This window comes from Thamnophis sirtalis, unplaced genomic scaffold, assembly GCF_051295495.1.
Source record: "Thamnophis sirtalis isolate CommonGarterSnake01/CBP01778 unplaced genomic scaffold, rThaSir2_p1.2 scaffold_1, whole genome shotgun sequence".
Taxonomy (NCBI): domain Eukaryota; kingdom Metazoa; phylum Chordata; class Lepidosauria; order Squamata; family Natricidae; genus Thamnophis; species Thamnophis sirtalis.
In genome coordinates, this window is record NW_028261381.1 from 8,170,503 (window position 1) to 8,182,827 (window position 12,325).

The following is a 12,325-nucleotide window of genomic DNA, read 5'->3' on the forward strand; positions in this document are numbered from 1 at the left end:
TGCAGGCACTGTATGTGCCATGCGCATGCGCGGAAGCACCGAAGACTTAAAAGACGGGTAAGGAGCTTGGGTGGGCCCTCTGGAACACCGTACCGGAATGGTATCGGGTGCTCCGGGCAGGCTCCAGTACGCCCGTACTGGGGTGTACCGCCTGCAACCCACCACTGATCTGCTCCAGCATTTATTTCAGGGACAAGAAATCAATGAGAGACAAGTAACCTAGTATAAACATAAAAATGAAGTCTCAGCTAGAATATGAAGTCACATGTTTTCTCTGACAAAATACAAAAGAGTTGCATAGCAGCAGAGTCTTATTGGAAGGTTTGAATAGATGCTGGGATCATGACTTTAAATAAACTATTTAAGAATTTTAAGTATTTTAAGAATTTTTCATGACAAGTAAAATTTAGTCCCCCCCAATATTTGATTTTGATTTTTTTGATTTTATTTAGCATTTATAGGCCGCCCTTTTCCCTGAGGGGACTCAGGGCGGCTTACAATAGTAAGGGAAGGGGAGTGAAAGACAAAATACAAAAAAAATGTGAAATAACTAAAAAGTACTAAAACACAACATTCACTCAGTATTCGGGAGGGGCAAGAAAATTTATCCCCAGGCCTGACGGGCTAGCCAGATCTTGAGGGCTGTACGGAAGGCCTGGACTGTGGTCAGGGTACGAATCTCCACGGGGAGATTGTTCCATAGCGTCGGAGCAGCAACTGAGAAGGCTCTCCTCCGGGTGGTCGCCAGTCGGCACTGACTGGCGGATGGAATACGGAGGAGGCCCGCTCTATGCGATCTGATGGGACGCAGGGAGGTTATTGGCAGAAGGCGGTCTCTCAGATAGTCAGATCCACTACCATGGAGCGCTTTATGGGTGGTAAGTAAAACCTTGAATTGCACCCGGAGATCTACAGGCAGCCAGCGCAGCTGACTGAAGGTATCTTCAGCCTTGAATAAGCATATTGTAATAGATCAGGCCCTTTCGCTGCCTTGAAGGACCTGAGCTGTCTGGAATCCATGATAAAATTAAAACCTGTAACATGTCTCTATCGAAAGCTCAAGGAAATAATTAAAATGGACATTTAAGCATGGAGTAAAAATTGGCTTTTCCAATAAATCCCCATCAATGGCTTCATATCTTTAAAATGTTAAAATGCTGTCTATAGATTTGAGATAAAATAATATACTTTTATGTATATTGGACTCTCCATAAAAAGCATTTGAAAGGTTAAACATCAGATTTTTAAATGTTCACTACCCCACATTATGTGATCATTTAGTATCTTTTTGCAAAAGTACATAAATGTTTACAAACAAATTTATAGAATATTTTTAAATGTTAAATATGTTGTAATATTGAATTATATACCAGAGCTTTAGAATTTGACTGTATATCTCAAATTATGATACAAATTATTAAATTATATTAAGCATGGGGTGATGGTGGCTAAAGGAATAATATTGAGAAATTGGAAAACTGATATTATTCCAGATATTAAGGAAGGATTGTTGAAAATGTGTGATTTATCTGTTTTGAACAGGCAATATTTTCTACTAATCAATCAATCAATCCATCCATCCATCCATCCATCCATCCATCCATCCATCCATCCATCCATCCATCCATCCATCCATTCATTCAATTTATATGGTTTCTCATGTCAACAGGTTACTCAAGGTGATGCAGCAATCTATATTAGCATTACAAATATTTTGTAATATCTTATAATAGACTTGTATTATTCATATTCTTTAGTAACTGCACACTCTTAATTAACTATTAAACTAAATCTTTTTCTTTAAGATTACATGTAATTAACTAAATAAAGTTAACCCTGCCATGCCAGAAAACAGAGTGCTCTTCAGAAAACTATGTGTATTTATATGCAGGACATTTCTTAATCTTTATACTGAAGCAACGTATCCCAACCATACTAAAAGACCCCATTCACCTTTCTCCTGATACTTGATCCTTGTTTCTAATACTCCTCAACTTGTTCCTGATAACTCCATACTCATGTTTTTTTTCCTGGATGACAGCATGTTTATGGGATATTAGTTTATAGCAGCGGGTTTCTTAATCTGAAGATAAATTTGGGAATACAAATAGGCACTAAACGTTTACATTTTGCTTTCTATTTTGCTAGTCTCCTAATTCAAATAAAACAACATTTAACCTATGTTTTTCAAAAAATCAGAAGGAAGTTGGGGACTGTGTTAGAATTCCAGAGTTTTGTGTGTGGGGGGGGACTTCCACTGGCAAAAATGAATACTCTGCATGCTGGGAAATTGGTTTGAGTCAAAGTCCCCATAGGCCTATAAAAATAAAACAAATCAAACTTTTGTTCTCTCTTTAGCATTGGTGTTGATTTTTGTACAACTTTCTTGATATTTTCTGACTCCATTTTAAATGACTTCATTTAGTTCAAAGATTGATTTTGAATCAGGAAATGTCAGGAAACAGGAACAAATGCCAATAATTCTCAATTTGAGACCACAATTGAGCTCAAAATTTCTGTGGATAAGTGAGATGGTTGTTAAGTGAATCATCATAGTTAAGTGAGTAACAAGATTGTTAAGTGAACCTGACTTTCCCATTGACTTTGCATGTCAGAAGGTTGCAAAAAGGGGTCAAGTGATCCCAGGACACTGCAATTGTCATAAATATGAGTTAGTTGTCTGAATTTTGATCACATGATCATCGGGATGCTAGAATGTTTGTGTGAAAAACAGTCATAAGTCACTTTTTTCAGTGATACTGTAAGCTTGAACGGTCTCTAAATGAACTGTTGTAAGTTGAGGACTACCTTTATTTGATACCTATTAATGTTTTAAATTTATCACTTGGAGAAGAATGAATGTTACATTCTGAGAATTATTCTGCTAATTAATTTTGATTATCATTGATTAAAGATTGTTTGATTGCCATAAGTATAAATAAATAAAATATGTTTCGGGTTGTTTTAATTATTGATATTTTTAACGTCAATATATGCAGGTTTAAATGATTCTAAACCAGTCTGAGATTTAATATAATTGGAAGAAATATATAATTGTGTTAACTAAGTAAAAAACTTTTAGTGTAAGACTCAAATACGTATTATTATATTTTATACTTCAAAATAATTGTAGTGTTATGAATATGAGTCTGCCAATCTCAAGTCTGGTGATTTAAAGAAATTCAGAAGATTTTTCTTTGGTTGTAGACTACAATTTGTGGATATTTGAAATTTTCACTTATTGGAGATTAATTACTATGTAGTGTTATGTCAATTTGTCAATTTTAATAGATTTGTATGCCGCCCAATCCCGGAGGACTCCGGGTGGCTTACATAAAAGACAATTTAAAAAAGAAGATATTAAAAATTTAAAATATAAAACAGAACAGATTAAAACAGGGCACAACATGCACTCGATCTTAGTGGGGCTGAAGGTCAATCAAGATCAGCAGCCCCAGGCCTGCCGGAACAGCCAGGTCTTAACAGACTTTCGGAAGGCCGAGAGAGTGGGGAGGGTCCGGATTTCAGGGGGCAGTTCGTTCCAGAGGGCCAGGGCAGTAACAGAGAAGGCCCTCTTCCAAGGATCCACCAGACGACATTGTGCAGTCAATGGTACCCGGAGAAGGCCTACCCTGTGCGATCTTATTGGGCGCTGGGAGGTATGTTGCAGGAGGCGGTCACAGAGATATCACATCACATATCCATGTGATGATTGAATTACTAGGAGTGGTTCTGCTTTTAAATATTTCAAATAAATATATGCAGAGATTCAAAAAGAGAAGAAAGGTTAATAATTTTTGAGATCCACTGTCCCTCAGAAAAATACAGAACTTCAGCATTGCTTTATTTTAAAAGTATATTGTTGTATATTTCTATTAAATTCTTATATTTAGTTTTCAGATAAATTCTATGTATTTTTATGAGAAAGCTAGACATACACTTGCTACTCTTTTTTAACCCATTAAGTACTTTGCTGGCTATCATTACACTTAATAAAATGTGGGTGTTCTTAGTATTTGAAGCTATTTGTTATATAAAGCATTTATATAAAACCTGTTAATAATAGGGAATACTAGAGAAATGTCTTCCTTGCTTCCTTTTTGGTGACTTTCTATCTTCCTGTTTTATGAGGGGATGAACATCTTCCAAAGGAGTAAATACTACCGGTAAAAAATTAGCTATGAGTTGGTATGATATGAATGTACTGGTGGTGATGAAGGTAGAATGAGGAGAGGCACTATAAAGCAGACACTATAATTCTACTTGCAAATATTTCAGTATATCAGTTTTGAATGTTGGGTTCATATTATTTGGTTAATTCAGCAAGTGTTCATATACACCTAATTTATATAACTGTACCTTTTTGTTAAAAATAATAGATCAGAACTATCAAACATACCCTAAGCAATTATTTTTCTAAAGTATTATATCTCAGTAATATTCTCTTTCTAGTTTGAGCAACTGTTGGTGAAACTGTAAAATGTAACTTACTCATTATTTAAATCTCTCCTTTGGGAAAAATTATTGGTGGCTTTAATTGCAGGCATTTGTTGGAATGCAAATTGGAGTATGGAATTAAAATTTCATGTTATGGGCATAGGTAGTAATTCTAAAACATTTGACTCAAATTCTGATAACTTTTACATTTTTATTAACTCAGGGGAAACACCCTATGAAAAATATTCTTGATTCTATTTTAACATTGTGCTTTTTATTAGCCTTATTATGAATAGGTGGGTACCTACTAATGGTCATTTTATGAAAGCACCCACAATATTTCTTCAAAACAACCCATTCTCAAAAGATCTTTTCATCTTCTGTCTTGCATACTCCCCCCACTTTCATGTTTTCTGTCGTGACCCGTCAAAAGTGCGGAGGACAAAATCGTGCTCGACGAAAGCGCGCATGTGACGTCATCACAGCGCGACGGAAAAAATTAAAAATTGAAATAAAATTAAAATTAAAGCAAGCCGATTCACATAAAGGTAAGGGTTAGGTTTAGGGTTAGGGTTAGGGTTAGGTTAAGGGTTAGGGTTAGGTTTAGAGCGTTAGCGTTAGGTTTAGCGTTAGGTTAAGGGTTAGCGTTAGGTTTAGCGTTACGTTAACGGTTAGGTTTAGGGTTAGATTTAGGGTTAGGATAAGGGTTAGGTTTAGAGTTAGGTTTAGGGTTAGGTTTGGGGGGGTTAGGGTAAGGTTTTAGCTTTATTTTTACATTTTTCGATCACAGCGCGATGTTTTCGTCGCGCTGTGTTGATGTCAAATGCGCGCTTTCGTCGAGCGCGATTTTGTCCTCCGCGATTTTGTGGTGGAACCGTTTTCTGTTAGCCTACATTCTCAGTTCTTCCATTGAGGACTTCTAGTCATCTTCTTTCTTCACTTTTTTATGGTTCGAGATCAATAAACACAAATATACAAGGTAGAAAAATCAAACCTGGAAGAATGTATAATGAAAAGAAGGTGCCAAATGACTTCTGCAAGCCCTAGATCTTTCTAGAAATTTAGCAACTTATTAATGGTTGCCCAAGTTAAGAAGGAAAACTCTTGATCAGAAAGACAACTACAATTTCTGACAGTAGGGTTGTGAGTGCCAGCCATGTTTCATTTTAAAGTGTCAGTTTGCTGTACAGGTAACAGAAAAACAAGAAGCATTTAAATTGATTGTTTTGAAGATGAATTTCTCCAGCTTGGGAAGCACTTTACATAATTAAATATGCATAATAAATAACATACTTGAATATGATGAAATGGGCCTAGCAAGTTGATTGTTCATAATATGATTTATTATTATGTGTTTGATTCATCTTAAATTATTCACAATGATATTATTTTCTTTAGACAATATTGTATAATCTACATGTTTATTAATCCTTACTTACCACATGCTTTCATTTGAACCTACTTGATTATTCAGAACTCTTTTGAAATAGATTTGTGAGAATTAGTTCTAGGACAATCAGAAGTGAGCAACCCAACCTGTTACCATAAAAACTGGAAGGAATCTCTCCTTCCCAAAAGAGAAAAATTTGGCCGTGCACAAGTGGGGGGAAAAAGGCACAAGAGATTGAGCTTTGATTTCAATATAATTAGGGATCACATTACTGTTTTTTGTTATTTCTATTTGTTTCATATTTTTGTATAAAATATTTCTGCCTGCCTTTAAAGTGAGATTATTCAATTTATTACAGAAAAATAAACAGTGAGGTGGCTACTACTTTAGATGCATTTAAAAAGTTTATTTATTTAAAACATTTCTATAACTGCCCATCTTATACCAAACTCTGGGCGGTTCCCAATCAAGAAAGTTTAGGAAGAGTTCGTTTCTAACCTAAATGGAATCTCCATCTCTGAGTCAATATACTCCTAAATACTATTTGCTTCATTTATTTTATTTCTTTAAAAAAAACACAAATATTTCATCATTTGTCAATCATTAAGACATTGAAGTACAATTTTTTTTGTGTGTGTGCCCCTCCCTCCCTCCACCCCCCAACCCCCCTCCTCCTTCCCCCCCGACTTCCCAGAACCCGTACACGGTATGGATTTTTAACTAACACAGTCTAAAATCTAATGAGAAAAAAGAAATAAAGAAATTAATGACATTCTACAATGACCTTAGCATCTTCTTACTGAACTAACTTTTAACAGTTTAAATCATTTCTGATCTTAAGCATAGGCTAACTGGAATTTCTTGGTCCCGTATTTATTTTGTATATAGTCAATCCATTTTTTCCAGTCTCGTTTATATCTCTCATTTGAATGATCTTTAAGATATGCCGATATTTTAGCCATCTCGGCTAAGTTTGTCACTTTCAATGTCCATTCTTGGATTGTAGGCAAGTCTTCCTTCTTCCAGTATTGCGCCACCAACAGTCTTGCTGCAGTTATTAGGTGCAGAATCAAATTAGTCTCTACCACTGTAAAGTCAGTACATATACCTAGTAAAAATAACTATTTGCTTCATTATCAGTGTGAGATAGTGATATTAGAGTAGAACCAAGAACTCAAGTTTAACTCACAGGGTTTATTCTTGTGGGGGTAAACCAGAAGAGAGACACTAAGTACTCCACTTTTAGCATGTGAAGAACAGATGGGATATAAGCTTAACAAATATATGTCCTATTTCTGATTTTAAATATGCAGGTAGTCCTCGACTTACTACAGTTCATTTAGTGACTGTTTGAAGTTACAACAGCACTGAAAAAGCTGACTTATGACTGCTTTTCACACTTGTGACCATTTTGGCATCCCCATGGGCATGTGATCAAAATTCAGATGCTTAGCAGCTGACTCATATTTATTATGGTTGCAGTTTCCCGGGGTTACATGATAACCTTTTGCAACCTTCTGACAAGCAAAGTCAATGGGGAAGCCAGATTCACTTAATAACCTTGTTACTGACTTGGCAACTGCCGCGATTCACTTAACAACTGTGGCAAGAAAGGTCGTAAAATGGAGCAAAACTCACTTAACAAATCTCACTTAACAACAGAAATTTAGGGCTCCATTGTGGTTGTAAGTCAAGGACTACCTGAACTTGGTAATACCACTTGCAACAAGATACATTATTGTACTGATTCAGAAACTTTTCTTACAGTTTCTAATTTGGATTCAATACTTTTTCTTTCTCCAGGTTTGATGATCCCCGTCTTTTGTGTCGTGGAACAACTGGACACTTCTCTTGAATATGATAATCGAGAAGAACATGCAGAGTTTGTTCTGGTTCGTAAAGATGTGCTTTTTAGTCAGCTAGTGGAGACTGCGCTCCTGGCTCTCGGTTATTCTCACAGCTCTGCAGCTCAGGCACAAGGTATTACATTGAAATCTTTAACAATTGTAGTGAGATGGGTGGCAAACAAATTTAATAAATAAATAAAACAATTGGCTATATAAAATAGTTCTTTAATAGTACCTAAACATGTACTAACGCAGATAGGGTAGTTGGTAGTATATATGCTTGTAATGGCCTAGGGATAATAATTGAGGAATCCTGTACAAATTTCACTCCCATGCAAATTATTTCTAAGCTTGCCCCTTTATTAATATACTAGAAGTTACTTTTGGATATTGAACATATACATAAAATCAACGTGCACATCACGAATAACTAATTTTGTATGTGTATTAGTATTTAATAAAAGAATATCAGACATCATACCCACATTTATTTTGCTAGTAAATATATTAACGTGTTTGTGATAAATATGAAATAGTCGACGCAGCAGTATTTACTTATTCTTCAAGTAGCATGTAAACACACAATCTTTCATAATTGCATTGTTACAAATGGAGTCAGAATCAAGTTAAATGATCTCATTTGATTTAGAGGATTTCATATCAGTTCTGATGAACTGGTCAAAGAAAATATTTTTAAATCTGACTTTGTAATATGCTCTCCAAAGCTGATAATGTAAATTGTAGCATGGATGTTTACAACCTTCTGAGTGATCTAAATTCAGTTTTTCTTTAAAATATATGCTTTTTTCTAGAGACCATTCAGCGTCTTCACTGAATTTGAAGATTTTTCTTGCATTATTAGATGAATCTTCAATATACAGCAAAGATTAACAGCCAGTTAAGGAAATGATAATTGATTAACTACCTTTCATTTTAATTAGCTGGTTTAATTATTGATTAAAAGTCACTTTTAAATACTGATTTGAAAGAAAGGGACTCCTTTCTGAATAAATATGAATTACTGAATTACTCTGTAAATTTGTATAAATTAACCTCAGTAAAAATAATATCTAAAAGCTGACTTTTGTAGTTGTTAGATGATATATACATCTAGTACCCAAAATTGCTTAAGATCTATGAGAGAAGAGATAAAATTTCCTTACCCTAAATTTACTTGCTATTAAAAACAATACATTTTTAAAAAGTGTGTCAAGCATTATTATTTAGGGCACCTTTTTAGTTGAGCGTAAAATCTTTTTTTACTTAGTTAATGTAAACTCACATACATATATGTGCAAGCAAATGTATAAAAGCAAAGTTCAGACAGCCTATATACAAAAGCACTGGTGTGTGCAGGAGGAGGGGAATGAGGAAGAGATGATATGTGCATCATGGTACAAACCAGGGGTGGGTTTCAACCGGTTCGCGGCGGTCCCTGCAAACCGGTTGGTCGGCGAACCCGGAAGTAAGTAACTTCTGGGAACGGCGAAGGGCGCGCCCGCCCGCGGTCCTTACCTGGTTTTGACGAGTTCTGCGCTTCCACGCATGCGCAGGACGCATACAGCGCCTGCGCAATCCTCCAGGAACAGCTGGAGCGTCGCGCAGATGCTAGTACGCATGCGTGCACCGCGCGCGTGCACGAGGACGCCGCCGGACCCGTTCCAACCGAACCGGTTGGAACGGGGCGAGAAACCCACCCCTGGTACAAACCCTGTGACTTATATATTTGGGTCAGATATTGGGATACAAATATGAAAAGAGTGGGGTTTGTATCATGACATTCAGAAATATAATTTAGCAACTTTTTCAACATAGTGACTGATGGTGGACATTCATCCATAAAATATAAGAGCTTTAAAAAGCATGATTTTTTGATAGAATAGAATGAAACTGTAACTAATAAAATGTAGCTTTAGGAAAACTGTGTATGCACATCATCTGTCATTTTGTTAATAAAGTACAAAAAAGATAATGTAGATTGTATGTTATGTAAACATTAGTTGTAAAAAAGAAAGTGAAAGTAAAATGGACTATTAGTAAGCTAGGCCATGAAAATATGTTTTACTTAACAGTGAATTTGTGAAAGAATTCTAATCAGAAAGAGTGTAATAAGAAATAAAAACATGAAACAAATATATCTTTATTATTGCATAAATCTGGAGAAATTTTTAAAAAAAATCATGTCGTGGTATTATAGGAATATTGTTCTTTTGAATATAAAGGTCATTGTATCTCACTATTTCTGTCATGGTGAACCAGTTTTCAATCTGACAGCACTATTCATCTTGGTTAATTCATCTTGTGAATTAACATGTGGAACATCCTGAATTAAGCAACCAAGGCATCATTCTTGGCATCTCTAGAAAGAAGGTGATCCCAAGAAAGAATGTTTTTAGGGAAGCATGTAGCTTCCTTCACTGACCCACACTAGCTGAGCATTTCATTTGGGAAAACATATGGGCTCTCCAACAAGGAAAAACAGATTCAATCAGATAGATACCAGCTTTTTCATCCTTAGGAAATAGAAGTTTGCTAGTACATTAAGTAGGTGTGTCTGGCTTACAGATTTTTATTTTTCTTATAGTCTAGCATCTGTATTTTAAGCTTTTATGTGCTTATAGAATTTTTCTGAAAAACATTCAAAAATAAGATCAAATTTGCCATGTTCTAATCTGGAGTCTATCTTTAAGAATTTTCATATGCTGCTTAAATCACTAAGGAAGATCTGTGAAGTTACTAATGCTTAGAAGTTATCTGGCTGTTTTTTCTCCCCACACATTTCTCTGTTGTACGTATTTCTGATTAGATTAAATATATATTTAAATATTTTATGTTTCAAGTGTATTACATGCTTAAAATGCATTATGCATGTTGCATAATGGTATTAAACTTGAAATTCTATTCTTCATCATTGTTAGAGTATTAATACTATTCTATTATTATTTTTACACAGACACACAGACAACATTGTATAAACCACTAGTAGACTAGCAATGTGGCATTTTATAAGAACAACGTGTTAGTAAATTTCTTTTGGCTGGAGAACTCAATTGACTTTGAAATCCCTGTTTGAGATTTTGTAGTAATATTGGGCAATACTCATTCCGCTTGACATGAAGTTCTCAGTGTACTTTCTCACATACCCTGCCACATGCTACTGATAATAACGGATGGCAGTTTTGAAAGGGATCCTGTATGAAACTCTCTCCCCAGCAGCACTCTTTCTTAAAAATATCTTCTGTCTGGCACTGAAACTTTTAAAATAGCTTTTGATTGTCATCCAATTCAATAAATACTATTTTAAAGCCGTATCGTAGGACAAGGGGAGGGTTTTAAGAAAGTATTAGCGGTTCATTTTCTAACAGTATTCCCCCTCAAAATTATTCATCCTTGTATTGCAGAAATCTTAAACTCTCCATATTGACATCAGTGGAAGATATTTCAAAATTTTGCTTGGGACAGCTTCTAATTAATGGGTTGATACTGTACATCTGGGGAGAATGGATCAGAATTCAGGGTGAGCAGGAAAATGGGATTCTAAAAGTGATCTCTCTCTTTCTCCTTCTCCCTGTCTTCCTCCCTATCGTCCTGTGCTCTAGATTAGGTCCACATATGAGATTTTCTATGCCTGTTGTTTACCTCAAAGAGAAAGTTGTCAACGTTGCAGATTTTATATTTGAAACTATTCGATAAAACCATACACTTTTCAGATAAAAAAAATCAGGGAATTAATTGCTGCAGCTAATTGTCATTAGAATTGATGAATTCATTGAATCATCTTTGCAGAGGAGGACATGCTTCTGTTCTCTATGCATATATCTTTTTAGTATGTGTATGTATGTATGTGTATGTTTATGTGTGTGTGTGTGTGTGTTCAAATCCCAGTAAGCGTATGGCTAGCTGATGAGAGCTAAATAGCTTGAAATAGATCTATACTAGTCTCCCTTTATTTATTTATCAGCACAAATGCAACATATATATATGTGTGTGTGTGTGTGTGCGTGTGCATGCGTGTGTATTTGTTTTCTGAGGTTTTCGCGGGTGTTAGTATGTAGGTCTTTGGTTATTCGGGTTTTCTCCTATGTAGTCTCCTTGGCTCTTATGTAGAGCCAAGGTGGCGCAGTGGTTAAAAGCAGCACTGCAGGCTACTGCTAGATCAGCAGGTCAGCGGTTCAAATCTCACCGGCTCAGGGTTGACTCAGCCTTCCATCCTTCCGAGGTGGGTAAAATGAGGACCCAGATTGTTGGGGGCAATATGCTGACTCTCTGTAAACCGCTTAGAGAGGCCTGAAAGGCCTATGAAGCGGTATATAAGTCTACTGCTATTGCTATTGCTATTGCTCCTGCGTAAAATTGGAGGTGTCTTGGCGACGTTTCGACGAAACGTTGCCAAGACACCTCCAATTTTACGCGGGAGAAAACCCGAATAACCAAAGACCTACATGTATGTATGTATGTATGTATGTATGTATGTATGTATGTATGTATATATATTGTTTTTATGTTGAGATTCGGAGAGCTTTTGATTCATGAGTACTTTGGAAAAATATATCATTCTATGTAGCATTCTTATGGAGAATATTATCTTCTATGAAAATATTTGAATTTGGCTTCATCTTCTTGAAAGTACCATGTTTCCCGCAATATAAGA

The 12,325-nt window shown here is 35.7% G+C and overlaps 1 protein-coding gene across 2 annotated transcripts in view; it reads left to right on the forward strand.

The window, feature by feature from the left end:
* Nucleotides 1–12,325, forward strand: part of SATB2 (SATB homeobox 2) — a 139,861-nt gene that overhangs the window by 26,839 nt on the left and 100,697 nt on the right. For both annotated transcript variants that reach the window (XM_087707416.1, XM_087707424.1), the window contains exon 3: nt 7,631–7,807. In XM_087707416.1, the coding sequence (XP_087563542.1) occupies nt 7,631–7,807 (177 nt within the window). The remainder of the gene's footprint in view (nt 1–7,630; nt 7,808–12,325) is intronic.